The sequence below is a fragment of the Callithrix jacchus genome, chromosome 1 (assembly GCF_049354715.1).
Source record: "Callithrix jacchus isolate 240 chromosome 1, calJac240_pri, whole genome shotgun sequence".
Classification (NCBI taxonomy): Eukaryota; Metazoa; Chordata; class Mammalia; order Primates; family Cebidae; genus Callithrix; species Callithrix jacchus.
Window position 1 is genome coordinate 199,461,334 of NC_133502.1, and position 16,209 is coordinate 199,477,542.

General features: G+C 42.9%; 1 protein-coding gene across 3 annotated transcripts; it reads left to right on the forward strand.

The window, feature by feature from the left end:
* Positions 1 to 1,088: 1,088 nt before the first annotated feature.
* CCDC117 (coiled-coil domain containing 117) lies at positions 1,089 to 15,626 on the forward strand. Of its 3 annotated transcripts, none has more exons than XM_035268368.3 (5): positions 1,089 to 1,139; positions 2,145 to 2,195; positions 7,805 to 8,029; positions 9,905 to 10,042; positions 12,451 to 15,626. In XM_035268368.3, exons 3-5 carry the CDS (start codon positions 7,962 to 7,964, stop codon positions 12,686 to 12,688), a joined length of 444 nt encoding a protein of 147 aa, XP_035124259.1. In that variant the 5' UTR covers positions 1,089 to 1,139; positions 2,145 to 2,195; positions 7,805 to 7,961; the 3' UTR covers positions 12,689 to 15,626. The 3 variants fall into 3 exon arrangements, with proteins under 3 accessions (XP_035124259.1, XP_009006866.1, XP_002743685.1); XM_009008618.5 differs by lacking the exon at positions 1,089 to 1,139 and adding an exon at positions 1,146 to 1,642; XM_002743639.6 differs by lacking the exon at positions 1,089 to 1,139 and adding an exon at positions 1,146 to 1,475.
* Positions 15,627 to 16,209: the final 583 nt, after the last annotated feature.

Here is a 16,209-nt window from a genome sequence, read left to right on the forward strand (position 1 = left end):
AAATTTAAAAAATTGGTAGAAAATATTAAAAATATAAACCAATTTCCTACTGATGAATTTCTTTTCTTTTCTTTTTTGAAACGGAGTCTCGCTCTGTTGCCAGGCTGGAGTGCAGTGGCGCGATCTTGGCTCATTGCAACCTTTGCCTCCGGGGTTCAAGCAGTTCTCCTGCCTCAGGGTTTCACCATGTTGCCCAGGCTGGTTTTGAATTCCTGACCTCAAGTAATTCTCCCACCTCGGCCTTCCAAAGTAGAGATTATAGGCGTGAGCCACCGCGCCCAGCCACAACAGGTTTTTACTGATCTTCCATGCTGCTCTAAGTTATCATCAACCTCATTTCTATTAAAATTGTCACATTTGTATTAATAGATTAACTTATATTAATAACTGATACTTAACGAGTGTGTATTGTATGCCAGGAACTGCTCTAAGGGCTCTAGATTTTTTTGTGTGACAGGTTATCCCTCTGTCTCCCGGGCTCAAGAGGTCCTTCCGCCTCCACCTTCCAAATTGCTGGAATTACAGGAGTGAGCCAATGCCCCGCTCTGGCTCTAGATATTTAAATTCATGTATTTGGCTGGGCGCAGTAGCTCACGCCTGTAATGCTAGCACTTTGAGAGGCTGTGGCGGGCAGATCCTGAGGTCAGGAAATTGAGATCATCCTGGCCAACATGGCGAAAGGTTGTCTCTACTAAAAATACAAAAATTAGTCGGGCGTGGTGGCACATGCCTGTAATCCCAGCTATTCGGGAGGCTGAGACAGGAGAATCGCTTGAACCCGGGAGGCGGAGGTTGCAGTGAGCCAAGATCGCACCATTGTACTCCAGCCTGGGAAACAAGAATAAAACTCACGTTTCAAAAATTAAAAAAAAAAAAATTCATTACTCCACACAGCAACTCTATGATTATATGTACTATTATTATCTCATCTTACTACGGTGGAAACTGAGGTACAGAAAAGTTACGAAACTTGAGAGGTGAGGATTTGAACAGAAGCCACAGGCTCGGACAGTCAGCCACCCTCAAGCCCCAGAGAAGAGGTCAAGAAGCAGCCATTTTATTTGTAGTCTGGAAGGACTGCAAAGCCCGGCATCCCTCGCGGCAGCGGCCCTCCACACACAACAAATCCCGGCATGCTCGTGAGTGGCCCGAGGTGGAGGGTTCTAGAAGGCGTGACGTGGGGGTCGAGAGCGGGCTCGGAGGCGGGCGGTTTTCGGCAGTCGCTGTGGGTGCCAGGCCTGGGGACAGGGGCGGCCGAGGCCGCAGTCACAGCCTCCTCGTCTCGCCGGTATGGCTGCGCTCGGCCGGCCCTTCAGCGGCCTCCCCCTGAGCGGCACCTCGGACTTCCTGCAGCCGCCGCCGCCTGCCTTCCCCGGCCGGGCCTTCCCGCCAGGGGCGGACGGCGCTGAGCTGGCCCCGCGGCCAGGACCCCGCGTCGTCCCCAGCAGCCCCGGCGGGAGTGCGGCGCGCGGACGGTGAGGACCGGTCAGGCGCAGGGCGGGCGGGCAGGTTGGGCGCCCCTCGCGGCGGGCGCGGGCTCCTCGCCGTGGCTTGCTCACTGACCCTCCCTCTCCACGACCCTCCGCGGGAGCTTCGCAGCCCAGTTTACAGATAAAGAAACTGATCCACAGAGACGTTAACTGTAAGTCGCCTTGGGTCGCACAGCCTAGGAGTCCGGTGCGAACCTCGGCCCGACTGCGTCCGCGAGTGAGACTTTGCCAATTGGAACCTGGGCGACTCGGTCTGGGTGCCCCCTCCGCGTGGCCGCTGTTAGTGACAGTTTTCAGTGTCTCATCTGCAAAGTATGCCAAGCGTGGGACAGAAGTGGGTCCTTTTAGTGAGATTATGCAAATAAAGTGCTTAGCACAGCTCCTGCCCAGAGGACATTTTCCCTGGTTTGGTCCTCCCTAATGTCTCCCATTACCTTGACAAACGGCAAGTTGAGATTTCAATGTACATACAGGTAAGTCGGGGCAATCCACAGTTAACCCGACTGACCTGTGATCTGTACCCATCCCACTAGGCTCGGAAAGGGACGTTTGGTATGTTTGGTACAAGATAACTGTAGCAAGGAAGAGGATACTGATACTGAAAGCAGTCTCAAGTACATTTCTCAACTGACTGATTTTTGTTTGTTTCAACAGTGTTTCTGTTTACTGTAAAAAGAAACACAAGCGAGAGGAGGAGGATGATGAGTAAGTTTCAGTGGCTGTTTATTGACCATTAATTGAACATATGTTACAGACGAATTACTTGTTTAAGGTGAAACATTAGATAAGTGTCTCTGGAAAGAGACATAGAAAGTAGTAACAGTATTTGTCTATTAGAGGTAACAGTGGCAGGCAGACAGGTCAGAGGGAAACTTTGCTCCTTAAGTTGTAATGTTTGGATTATGAATTATGTTAATATTACATGCACAAAGTAGAATAATTTAAAGGATACATATTGAAAAGTCTTTTTTTTTTTTCTTTGAGTCAGGGTCTCTGTCACCCAAGCTGGAGTGCAGTTGTGTGATCACAGCTCACTGCAGCCTCAAACTCCTTGGGTTCAAATGATCCCTCAGCTTCAGCCTCCTGGATAGCTGAGATTACAGAGTGTGCCACCATGCTCAGCTAATTTCTAAAAAAAATTTTTGTAGACATGGTGTCTAACTATGTTGCTCAGTCTGGTCATTAACTTCTGCCCTCAAGCAATATTCCCCACTCTAGGATTGCAGTTGTGAACTGTGGCAACAGGCCTTATTAAAAAGTCTTTTACTCCACACCCTTAGTTCTCCCCGTGACCAGACAACCCACACCAGTTTTCCACGTCTCCTTTTGAAGACAATCTAAAAATTTGCCAAGTTTACAAGTCTTTGTCTTTTTCTTTTATTTTTCCCAGCATGCTAGCATCAAGTCTTTTTCTTATTTTTTTTTGAGACGGAGTCTCATTCTGTCACTCAGGCTGGAGTGCAGTGGCTGTTGGTTTTTTGTTTGTTTGTTTTTTGAGATTGAGTTTTGCTCTTGTTGCCCAGGCTGGAGTGCAATGGTACAATCTCAGCTCATGAAACCTCTGCCTCCCAGGTTCAAGCAATTCGCCTGCCTCAGCCTCCTGAGTAGCTGGGATCACAGGCATGTGCCACCATGTCTGGCTAATTTTTGTATTTTTAATAGAGATAAGGTTTCACCACGTTGGCCAGGCTGGTCTCGAACTTCTGACCTGTTATCCACCTGCCTTGGCCTCCCACAGTGTTGGGATTATAGGCATGAGCCACCACACCTGGCTGTGGCTGTTTTTTTTTTTTTAACCTTTGTAGGAAGATACTGTTCACACTGTGCAACACATTGATCTTTTCATTTTACTCTCCTGTAGCTTGTTCTGTCAACACATAGAGGTTTATGTAATTTCTCTTTCAATAGTGAGTGGAATTCTGTTGTAGAACTTGGTATAGATAATTAACCAATTTCCTAATGATGGATTTCTTTGAGACTGAGTCTCACTCTTTTGCCAGGCTGGAGTGCAGGTGGTACGATCTTGGCTCATTGCAACTTCTGACTCCTGGGTTCAAGCAATTCTCCTGCTTCAGCCTCCAGAGTTGCTGGGATTACAGGCATCCACCACCACACCCAGCTAATTTTTGTATTTTTAGAAGAGACGGTTTCACCATGCTGGCCAGGCTGGTCTTGATCTACTGACCTTGTGATTTGCCTGCCTTGGCCTCCCAAAGTGTTGGGATTAGAGGCATGAGCCACCTCGCCTGGCCCTATTGCTGGATTTCTAAGTTATTTCTAATCTTTTGCTATTACAAATCTACCCTGATTATTCTTTTTTTTTTTTTTTTTTTTTAAATAAAAAATAGAGATGGGGTGTTACCTTGTTGGCCAGGCTGGTCTCAAACTCCCGACCTCAGGTGATCCACCCATCTCCACCTCCCAAAGTGCTGGGATTACAGGCGTGAGCCACCATGCCCGGCCAGCCTGACCATTCTTTTGAAGTTATTTGTGTACGTTTGCAAGTATATGAATGGATTCCTTGATGTGAAATTGCTGGGTCTTAAAGTGTGTACATTTAATTTTTTTTTTTTTTTAATGGAGTTTCACTCTTGTTGCCCAGGCTGGAGTGCAATGGCACGATCTCCTCGGCTCACCACAACCTCCACCTGCTGGGTTCAAGCGATTCTCCTGCCTCAGCCTCCCGAGTAGCTGGGATTACAGGCGTGAGCCACCTCGCCCGGCCTGCATTTTAAATTTTGAACAAGAGTTTTTGCCAGTTTATATGCCCATTAACATCTCAACACAACTGTGTTTTTAAACTTTGGGATTGCTGCACAACTAAGAGATAAAAAAATTACATCTTATAGACAGTCAGTCTAATAAAAAAAGAAGTAAAGGGCTGGGTGTGGTGGCTCACGCCTGTAATCCCACCCACCCGCCTCTGGGAGGCTGAGGCGGGTGGATCACTTGAGGTTGGGAGTTTGAGACCAGCCTGGCCAACATGGAGAAACCCCGTCTCTACTAAAAATAAATAAAGTAGCTGGGTGTGGTGGTGCCTGCCCATCTATGGGGAGGCTGAGGCAGGAGAATTGCTTGAACCCCGGAGGTGGACGTTGCAGTGAAACGAGATTGCACCATTGCACTCCAGCCTGGGCAATAAGAGCAAAACTCCATCTCAAAAAAAAAAAAAAAGAAGTAAAAGAGTTTCTCAAAGATGATCTCCATGAACAACCAAAGAAAAAAGTATTCAACCTCATTAGTCTTTAGGGAAATGCATATTAAAGCCACAGTGAGATGCTACTCTACGTCCAGATGTTGGTATGTATGTGAAGCACCAGGAACTTTTAAATATGGGTAGAAGTGTAAATTGGAATCATTGAGATCATTAGGCATCCACCTTAAGGTCCTGATTTGGTGTCCAGGTGTGGTGCCTCATGCCTGTAATCCCAGCACTAGGGGAGGCCAAGGTGGATGGATTGCTTGAGCTCAAGAGTTGGAGACCAGCCTGGTCAACATGGTGAAACCCTGTATCTACTAAAATAAAAAAATAGCTGGGTGTGGTGTTGTGCGCCTGTAATCCCAGCTACTCCAAAGGCTGAGGCATGAGGAGAAGGCACAGGTTACAGTGAGCTGAGATTGTGCCACTCCATCCTGGGCGACAGGGCAAGACTAGATTACCATTTTGAGATGCTGGCAGTATTCTGTATCTTTTGTTTGTTTGTTTCTTTTTTTTGAGACAAGAGTTTTGCTCTGTTGCCCAGGCTGGAGGTTCAGTGGCATAGGCTCCACTCACTGCAACCTCCGCTTCTGGGCTCAAGCAGTTCTCCTGCCTCAGCCTCCCAAGTAGCTGAGATTACAGGTGCCCACCACCAGGCCCGGTTAATTTTTTGTATTTTTAGTAGAGATGTGGTTTTATCATATTCATCAGTTGGGTCTTGAACTTCTCACCTCAGGTGAGCCACCACACCCAGCCTATTTACTTATTTTTTGAGACAAAGTCTTGCTCTGTCACCCAGGCTGTAGTGCAGTGGCACATTCTCAGCTCACTGCAACCTCTACCTTCCGGATTCAAGTGATTCTCCTGCCTCAGCCTTCCTAGTAGCTGGGATTATAGGTACGTGCCACTATGCCCAGCTTTTTTTTTTTTTTGTATTTTTAGTGGAGACAGGGTTTCACCATGTTGGCCATACTGGTCTTGAACTCCTGACCTCAAGTGATCCCCCTGTGTTGGCCTCCCAAAGTGCTGGAATTACAGGTGTGAACTACTGTGCCTGGCCTAAAATATTACATATTTAAAACTATTCAAATATTACAGAAACATTAGGTATAGCTAAACATTCTTAATGCTTTCTTAGGAGTTAAAACTAATTATAAACCAAACATTTTGTTTAATAGTTGATTGTATTAAAAAATCTAGGTTTGGCCGGGCGTGGTGGCTCACACTGTAATACCAGCACTTTGGGAGGCCGAGGCAAGCAGATCACAAGCTCAAGAGATTGAGACCATCCTGGCCAACATGGTGAAACCCTAGCTCTACTAAAATATAAACATGAGTTGGGTGTGGTGGCATGCACCTATAGTCCCAGCTACTCAGGAGACTGAGGCAGAATTGCTTGAACCCAGGAAGTGGAGGTTGCAGTGAGCCGAGATCTTGATACCTCACACTCCAGCCTTGCACCTGGTGACAGAGCAAGACTGTCTAAATATATATGTATATTTATTTATTTATTATTTTATTTTATTATTATTATTTTTTTTTTTTTGAGATGGAGTTTCGCTCTTGTTACCCGGGCTGGAGTGCAATGGCGCGATCTCGGCTCACCACAACCTCCACCTCCTGGGTTCAGGCAATTCTCCTGCCTCAGCCTCCTGAGTAGCTGGGATTACAGGCACGCACCACCATGCCCTGCTAATTTTTTGTATTTTTAGTAGAGATGGGGTTTCACCATGTTGACCAGGATGGTCTCGATCTCTTGACCTTGTGATCCACCCGCCTTGGCCTCCCAAAGTGCTGGGATTACAGGCTTGAGCCACTGCGCCCGGCCTCACACACACAAAAATATATATGTGTGTGTGTGTGTGTGTGTGTGTGTGTGTGTGTGTGTGTGTGTATATATATATATATATATATATATTTAATATATATATGCCTCTTCCTCTGACCCTCACTTTAGAGAATCAGAGGCTATGGTAGTCATTGATGATTTTTTTTTTTGGTTATAGAGCTGTATTCTGGCCTTGAGACGGTACTTGATGATGCCCAGGCAATAAAATGCTTTTGGTCTACATACATAATAGAACAGGGCTGATTGACTGTTCATCTTGTTTCAGACAGCTTTCAGCTAAACAGTGGGTATATCATAGTGCTTGCAAATACTAGTTTGTGGTAAGCTCTTGAACAGTTGAACCTCCCTAAGAAGGTGCAGGGAGTTAGTAAAAATGGGATGGAGGTAAGATTCAGGAGCTCTGGTGTCTGGTCCTCAGGATGCAACTCACTGCTTTACTGTGACACTTTGGAGAAGCCAGGTTAGTTTTTCTAGGTCCTAGTTTCCAAATTAAAAAAGAAGAAATGGATTTGATGAATTCTAAAGTTTCTATAAAGTACAAATTTGGGATGTGAAGACAGTATGTTGCAAAGTGGGAGAAAATTGGACCCTACAATTGGTTGGACACTGATAGAGCCTCTGACATTTTGAAGGGTACCAAGAAATTAATGCTGTCACCCACACATGTGGTATTAATACTTTGAACAACCTCATGAGATATACATTTTTACCCTAAGGGAATATAGAATGGGTACCAGACCATCTTCCCATATGTTTGATGGAGCAGTAACAGTATGATAAAATATGACGCTGAATTGCTGACTTGGTTTTTTGGTTTCTTTTTTTGTTTGGTTTGTGGTGGGGTCTCACTGTGTTGCCCAAGCTGGTCTTTGAACTCTGGTCTCACGTGATCCTCCCACCTCAGCCACTCCAAGTGCTGGTATTTCAGGTGTGAGCCACCATGCCCAGCTGACTTGGTTTTTTTTACTTCCCACTTGACCTTTCCAGAGCCAAATAAGCAGGAATGACTTTAAGCTCCCACATCAAATACTGTCTGAGCAGGCAAAATCTAGCAGGTGCATCTTTATTTGGCAGAGAGCAGTAGAAGAAAACATTTCAGTGTGGCTATGAGAATAACAGGGAAAAAGTGCAGTATTTTCCATCATATAATCACAAACTGTCAAAAAAGCTAGTTTTTTTAATATAAAAATTTGATTGGAGATAGGGATGATATACATTTTATTTATGTTAGTTGGGATTTTCATTGAATTTTTTTCTTTTTTTCAGTTGTCCAGTAAGAAAGAAAAGGATAACTGAAGCAGAGCTCTGTGCTCGTCCTAATGACTGGATTCTTTGTGCACATCAGGATGTAGAGGGGCATGGAGTAAATCCCTGCACTAGTGGCCTTTCCGTACCTGGGATATTAGATGTTATTTGTGAAGAAATGGATCAGACAACTGGAGAACCACAGTGTGAAGCTGCCCGAAGAAAGCTTCAGGAGATTGAGGACAGGTAAATGGGCAGTGTATATAGCTGGTTTTTTGCTGTTCTATTGTAATATCTCCACTCATTTAAGTGAGTTCTATTTATCATTTGGTGATAACTTGATCGTTAGCCTCTCAGAAAGACTATATAAGTAAGAGAATTCAAAGTGTATGCTGTTTTTTTTTTTTTTTTTTTGAGACATTTTGAATTTTTTGAATTCAAAGTGTGTGCCTTTTTTTTCACTTTTGTTACCTAGGATGGAGTGCAGTGGCACAATCTCAGTTCACTGTAACCTCTGCCTCCCAGGTTCAAGCTATTCTCCTGCCTCAGCATCCAGAGTAGCTGAGATTACAGGCATGCACCACCATGCCTGGCTAATTTTGTATTTTTACTAGAGACAGGGTTTCACCATGTTGGTCAGGCCAATCTCTAATTCCTGACCTCAGGTGATTTGCTCGACTTGGCCTTCCAAAGTGCTAGGATTATAGGCATGAGGCACCATGCCCAGCTGCTTTTTTTTTTTTTAATTGAGACAGGGTCTTGCTTTTCACCCAGGTTAGAGTGCAGTGGTTCACTGCAGTCTTGACCTCCCAGGCTCAACCCATCCGCCCACCTCAGCCTCCCAAGTAGCTGGGACTGCTCGCATGCACCACCACACCTGGCTAATCTTTGTATCTTTTGCAGAGATGGGGTTTTGCCATGTTGCCCAGGCTGGTCATGAATTCCTGGGCTTAAGCAAGCCACTTGCCTTGGCCTTCCAAAGTTTATGTGTTTATTTATTAATTAATTTACTTATTTTTGAGGTGGAGTTTTGCTCTTGTTGCCTAGGCTAGAGTACAATGGCATGATCTCAGCTCACTGCAACCTTTGCTTCCCGGGTTCAAGCGATTCACCTTCCTCAACCTCCCAAGTAGCTGGGATTATAGGTGGCTGCCACCACACCTGGCTAATTTTTTTTTTTTTTTGTATTTTTAGTAGAGACTGTGTTTCGCCATGTTGGCCAGGCCGATCTCAAACTCCTGGCCTCAGGTGATCCACCCATCTCGGCCTCCCAATGTGCTGGGATTACCGGTGTGAGCCATCGCACCTGGCCCTGAAGTGTATGCTTTTTTTTTTTTTTTTTTTTTTTTTTAAAGACAGAGTCTTGCTGTGTTGCTCAGGCTGGAGTGCAGTGGCACAACTCTGCTCACTGCAACTTCTGCCTCTTGGGTTCAAGCGATTCTCCTGCCGCCACCTCCTGAATAGCTGGGATTACAGGTTCGCACCACCATGCCCAGCTAAATTTTGTATTTGTATTAGAGACAGGGTTTCATGTCAGTCAGGCTGGTCTCAAACTCCTGATTCATGATCCACCCACCTCGGCCTCCCAAAGTGGTGGGATTACAGGTGTGAGCCACCACACCCGGCCAGTGTATGCTTTTAAAGTGAATTCTTCTCATAGATCTAATTTTTTTTTTTTTTTTTAAGACGGAGTCTCGCTCTGTTGCCCGGGGTGGAGTGCAGTCACTCACTGCAACCTCTGCCTCCTGGGTTCAAGTGATTTTCCTGGCTCAGCCTCCTGAGTAGCTGGGACTACAGGTACCCACCACCACGCCCAGCTAAGTTTTGTGATTTTAGTAGAGACAGAGTTTCACCATATTGGCCAGGCTGGTCTCAAACTCTTGACATTCTTACCTGCCTGCCACAGGCTTCCAACGTGCTGGGATTACAGGTGTAAGCCACCATGCTTGGCCTGAGTATACTTTTTATACTCAGTTCTAGCTTCATTTTTTGCTTGGTCTATTGCTGTATTACTGCTTTTATCCTTTTTTTATTTTTAAAATTTTGTCCAAATACTAGAATATATAATAGCTTGACTAGATATTTTTTCTTTCTTTGCTTCTGCTCCCTTAATTGATTTAGGATAATTGATGAAGATGAAGAAGTTGAAGCTGTCAGAAATGTTAACCATCTCCCCAGTCTTGTCCTTTCTGATACCATGAAAACAGGTTTGAAGAGGGAATTTGATGAAGTTTTTACAAAGAAAATAATTGAGTCTATGTAAGTTTTGGTACCTGATTTCTAATTAATTATGATCTTGGAGGGAAAACCCAATGTTTAGCTTCTACTTGTCCTATCCTAGTCAGCTCTTTATCTCCTGATCACCAGGCAGTTGGAGATTGTCTTTCTTTCAGACCATTAGGGGTGAGCAAAGTGCTTTGCAAGTAGGGATTTGAAATATGGGGAAGTGGCTGCCTTGCTTACTTACTCTTTGGTTCCTTTGAAGACCTGAAATGCACTGCAGTCTGATATTTGGAAATGGGATAATTGGCAAGAGAGCCCACTCTCTCAAGTTCTTGTGCTAGGATATATAAACCACATTTCAAAGGCTCCTGTTAACCTGGCTTTCTAAGTTATCCAGGAACAACATTGAAGCCTAGGAAACAAAAATTAAAGTGACCCAGCAGTCAAAGTAGTTACTGCAAAGACTGCAAAAACAAAGCTCATATTCCTGGCTCATAGCATAGTCCTTCCAGGCCTTTATTAGAGCTATTTTGCTGTTAATCTAAACACAGTTTATGAGCTCAGTTATCTGGTTTCCAAGATCATCAGCGTAGAAGCAGAAACAGCAAATGAGAATAGATGAAATTTAGGGAACTGTTGGAAAGCAAACACAATAACCTAAAAAGTAAAGTGGCCTGGAGCTGGTGAGTAATGATTAGCCCTGTAATCCTGTAGTCCCTGAAGCCTCCATGATCTCAAATTGTCATTATTCACTATGTAAAATAGGGAAGTTAGTTATAAAGTGCCATTTAGATATTGCCTACAAAGACTTTAAATCTAGTTGGTACTCAATGAGGGTAAGTTTCAGGTATCTGGCAAAGCCTCTTAGGATGCCAGTCTCAGTGAGGCCAAATAGATGAGACATTACTGCCTTTGGATACAGTGGAGATGATTTGTGCTCAGAGGTTCAGCAGCTATTTGGTTTTTGATCACAGAGGTTTTTTTGTTTGTTTTTTTGGAGACGGAGTTTCACTCTTGTTACCCAGGCTGGAGTGCAATGGCGCGATCTCAGCTCACCGCAACCTCTGCCTCCTGGGTTCAGGCAGTTCTCCTGCCTCAGCCGCCCGAGTAGCTGGGACTACAGGCACACACCACCATGCCCAGTTAATTTTTTTGTATTTTTAGTAGAGACCGGGTTTCACTGTGTTGACCAGGATGGTCTCGATCTCTTGACCTTGTGATCCACCCTCCTCGGCCTCCCAAAGTGCTGGGATTACAGGCTTGAGCCACTGTGCCCAGCTTGATCACAGAGGTTTTGCATTAGGTTCCTAGCTTGAGTTTATAATTAACTACCTAGCCCTAAGGGTGGATAGTTTAGTCAGAAGTAAGCTTGTCACGTTGCCCTCCAGCCTAAAACATAGCACTTTCTGCTCTTGGTAGTTTTCCAGAAGCTAGTCTTGGAGGGTGTTTCATTGTTTTAATGTTTCATTTTTGCTTTGTCAGACACCATCCCTGACACAGTGTGTCTGTAACATAGTCATTTTGCCTTAACCATGAAGTGTTTTTTTTTTTTTTTTTTTTTTTGAGGGAGGGTCTCATCCTGTTGCCCAGGCTGGGGTGCAGTGGCATGATCACAGCTCACCACAGCCTTGACCTCCTGGGCTCAGGTGATCTACCTCAGGCTCTGGAGTAGCTGGTACTGCAGGCATCTGCCACCACACCCAGCTAATTTTTGTATTTTTTGTAGAGCTAGGATTTGCCACATTGCCCAGGCTGTTTGCTAACTCCTGGGCTCAAACCATCTGCCTGCCTTGGCCTCCCAGAGTGCTAGGATTATAGGCGTGAGCCACCATGACCAGCCCATGAAGCATTATACTTTGTACCTGAACTAAGCAAAAAGCATCTGAAATACTTTTAAGTATGTTTGTCCAGTGTTTCCTTTCATGTATAATGATTTAGTGTAAGCTAGCTGCCTATATCAAATATTAACCACAATTTAAAAAAATTTCTAACAATCAAGGGCTCTATGTTGTCACATTGGATGTTTAAATACTTATAATCACAGCATCATTACAACCACACGATTTGGTTAAACATGCATGTTGAAATGTGCAATTTTATGTATTTGAGGGGCCTTCTAAAGGTCAATTGGAGCCAGGCAAGGTGGTGTTGTGCCTGTAGTCCTAATTACTGGGAAGGCTGAAGTGGGTAGATTGCTTGAGCCCAGGAGTTAAAGGCTGCAGTGAGCTATGATTGTGTCACTGTACCCCACCCTGGACAACACAGCAAGACCTCATCTCTTAAAAAAAAAAAAAAAAAGGAAAGAAAGTAAAGATCAGTTTGTATGTTCTGAATCTCCTGTTTTGATACAATCAGTCCCTAAGGTATTAGGTAATGTTTGCTTTTCAACATACAGTTTTCATGTCCTAAAATTTTTTGATAAAAATCTGTATTTTATGTCTTAGGAGCCGTCCTTCCATGGAGCTTGTTCTCTGGAAACCCCTCCCTGAACTCCTTTCTGATAAGCCAAAGCCATCCTCTAATGCTAAAAACTATACAGGAGAGAGCCAAGATAAACATGCAGCTGCTGGCACTGCCTTCCCTCAGAGAACTGAACTGTTTTTGGAACCTCGGCAAACAGGAATGTCTCTTTATGATAGTTTGGAGACAGCTACTAGCACAGAAGAAGAGATGGAACTCTAGAAGCCAATTTCTACACTAAAGTCAAATGTTAGAAGAATCCTGTGTTCAGTTATGAGCCTCTTTGCATAGTATAGGGACTTGAAAGTTTTATGAAACGGGTGTAATAATATCTCCACCTGTGATTTGGGGGTGGGATTATCATTTTGGGTAGCCATTTATTGAATTCAACTTCTTGCCAAGAAAGTTTGTCTCAAGGGAAAAGCAGTTTTCTGTGGGGCTCATTAGAGGAATGCTTGTTTACAGTCTCTTCAAAGGCAAGTATAGAAGCTGTATGTATAAGAGTCACTTAAATCATATGTCACATTGTCTAGACTATTCAGACACTTGGAGAATATTCTCCTTGAATTAAAAAAGATGATAAAGAAGGATGCTCCTACTACAACTGTATCCACTCACAGCCTAGTTTGTAGATACAAGCTATTTACAGTGGTGACTATATATAATTGGGGAGAAGGAGGGAAGAGAGCAGTAGCTTAAATCTGTTGCTCAGAAATTTAATTTCTTAGCAAATTGTAATTTAGTTATCAATTCAATATAGCTCTGTTGATTAAATAGCAATAGTATTGTGGCTCTCCTCTTTGACTCTGAAAATGCAATGAAAATACACAAAAGTTTTTCCTTCAAGGCTTTTTTGCCTTGTGGCACTGTTGCTCCTTGGTTTCCCTTGCATAATAGATAAGCCCAGTTATTCAGTAACGTTTACAAATTAATTGACTTTGAATGATAGTTAAAAAGATTAAGAGGTAACCCAACTGCAAATTGCCTGTGGGGGAAGCATCCTTTGGTTCATCCTAAGAAAGTGCTTTGTCAGCTAAACCCAGCATTGATGACTTTAATAATTAAAAAAAAACATCCTTGTATTAGCAAGTTTGTTTTTTTTTTCCACCACAGCCTCCACCTCCCAGGTTCAAGCGATTCTCCTGCCTCAGCCTCCCAAGTAGCTGGGATTACAGGCATTTGCCACCATGCCCAACTAATTTTTGTATTGTTTAGTAGAGACGGGCTTTTGCCATGTTGGCCAGACTGGTCTCGAACTCCTGACCTCAGGTGATCTGCCTACCCCAGCCTCCCAGAATGCTGGGATTGCAGGCGTGAGCCACCGTGCCCAGCCAGTAAGTTGTTTTTAAATATTAATTTAGAAAACAGTGAATGATTAGCTGAAAATACATGAACAGGTGACATTGAGGTTTCCTGAAATAGCCAATTTGACTGGTGCTTAGACTATTGTGCAGTAAGCCTAAAAGGTCATGGAGAATTGCCTCCTGCTAGCAGGAAGCCTTCATCTTGAGTACCTAAACTAGGCTTCCAGTGTCCTTTGAGGATAGACAGGTTTGAAATTTTTAGTTTCTCAGGAAGAGCTCTTCTGTGTGGCAGGGACTGATAGGGCAAAGTAAGATAACAATTTCTTTATTGCTACAGAGTATCCACTAAAAGTTATTGAATGAGTATAATGGTATAATGCCCTTCCATCACCCAACAGGACCCCATCCCAGTTTTGTTTTCTAGGTTTCTTTCCCCTTTGTAGGAATCAGATACCTTTGGAGAAAAAAATGGCTTATGTCACATAAAGGTGAATTTTTAGAAACCACCTTCCAGGTGTTTTTGAAACCCTTACTGAAATCCCTCCCCTTGTTACAGATGGCGTAGAAGTCACAAGTTTATTAATTGGACTGTTGCTTCTTTGCCTGTTCCTGCTTTCTCTTTCTGTCTGGATAGTCAGGAAAAGATTTAATGTTTAATATTTAAACAAAATATTTAATGTCTATACAGTAAAATTATTCAAACTTCAAATCAGTATTGAAAGCAGTTGGAAACCAGCTAATAGTTTCTTAATCTCAGATTTTGAGATGAATGTAAACTGTATTATTTTGAAATGTGCAAGTGTTTGATTCATGTCGTTTGATAAACTGCCTTGTAGTCATTGTTTAATGGGACCAACTTGTAAAGTTTGTAGCCTTAAATAAATCTCCATGCTAAAAAATGTGTTCTAGTGCAACACAAAAACGTGAAGTGACTGCCCAGAGGTGGAGTCAGTGTTAAGGTAGAAAGGGAGATGACAGCTTTCCGAAGAAGGACCTAAAACACATCAAGATTGTCTTCTATAGTAATTGTTGGGCAGGCTTCTGACTAAAGGTCTTACAATGAAAAGGAAGAAAAGAGCTCCCAACACAAGGCTCTGTTACTACTGGCAAATATAGGATAGAATTGAGATTCTGTTAATTAAAATCCAAACAGAGCTTATTTCAGGAGTCAAGTTACCTGACATGATAATTACTTCCACAGGATAATTGATGTTTTTCGTTCTTTTTTTGGACTTTATCTTCTTGCATATGTTTGTACAAAAATTGTTTTCTTCATGTGGTGCTTATTCATCTGAGCCGTCTCCACAGTCCCAATGCCTCTGCTTTTTATTTTACTTTGGTAGCATAAGGTTTTTGCTTTTGCCTTAAGATTTCCCTAGGGAGTTACCAGGCTTTTCATTTTGTATAGCTTTTGCAGCATGGATCAAACATTGGCTTACTGTGCTAATGTGTGAAGAGAAAAAATTATCTAAAGCAGGTGAGCTTTAATGAACAAATGTGTATTTTATCTGAGTTTGAGTAGGGTGCGTGTGGTTTTTGTTTTTTTGGGGTTTTTTTTTTTTTTTGGTAATATGTCCAGTTCTCATAAATATTAATCACTTAAAAAATGCTATTCTTTTTTGAAAAGGTACACATGTAAAATTTAGAAAAATAACTAAGGTAGGGGCTAGAACCATAAGAATGTTTACCAGCAGATTCATTTATTTTGGATTTGGAACTTGGCTTTGTTTTTCAATAGTGACAAGAATGGTTCAGTTCTAGAATGTTCTGGAAGATGCTGTTAATTTTACTTTAAAATGAGAATCTGGTGTTTCTGTATTTTATCATTTTCAATAAAACTTCTTAAGTGTTTTGGACTTTTGAGATAATTGTATTTCTGCACTTAAATAATGAAATCAGCTATCTCCTTTCCTCTGAATTATAGTTGAAGCAGCATTTATATCAGTCAGGGACTTAAATTTATCCTGAAAGGATGCTTATGTTGGGATAAAGCTAAGTTTCATATTTGAATTAGCTATTCCCAAAATAGGCAGGCAATGTGTTGCCATTCTAAAACCCATAGACTGCTTTCTACTCAGAGCAATTCGCCGCTATTGTTAGTATTTAGATGGCAGTGGTAACTGTGTATTCAAAAATGTTCAGATGGGCCAGGTATGATGGTGCATTCCTGTAATCCCAGCACTTTGCGAGGCTGAGGCAGGAGGATCACTTAAGCCCAGGAGAGACCAGACTGGGCAATGTTAGCAAGACCTTGTCTCTATAAAAAAGAAAAAAGTGTGTGTGTATATATATATATATATGTATGTCTCCAAATGTAGAGTTGGAAATGACATGAAGTTCACAGAGAGGGGGTTGGTTTGGGTATCTTTGAAAATGGGGACTGGAAAACCCAGTGATGTTCACTTACATGGTTGTTCCTTTTTTTTTTTGATACGGAGT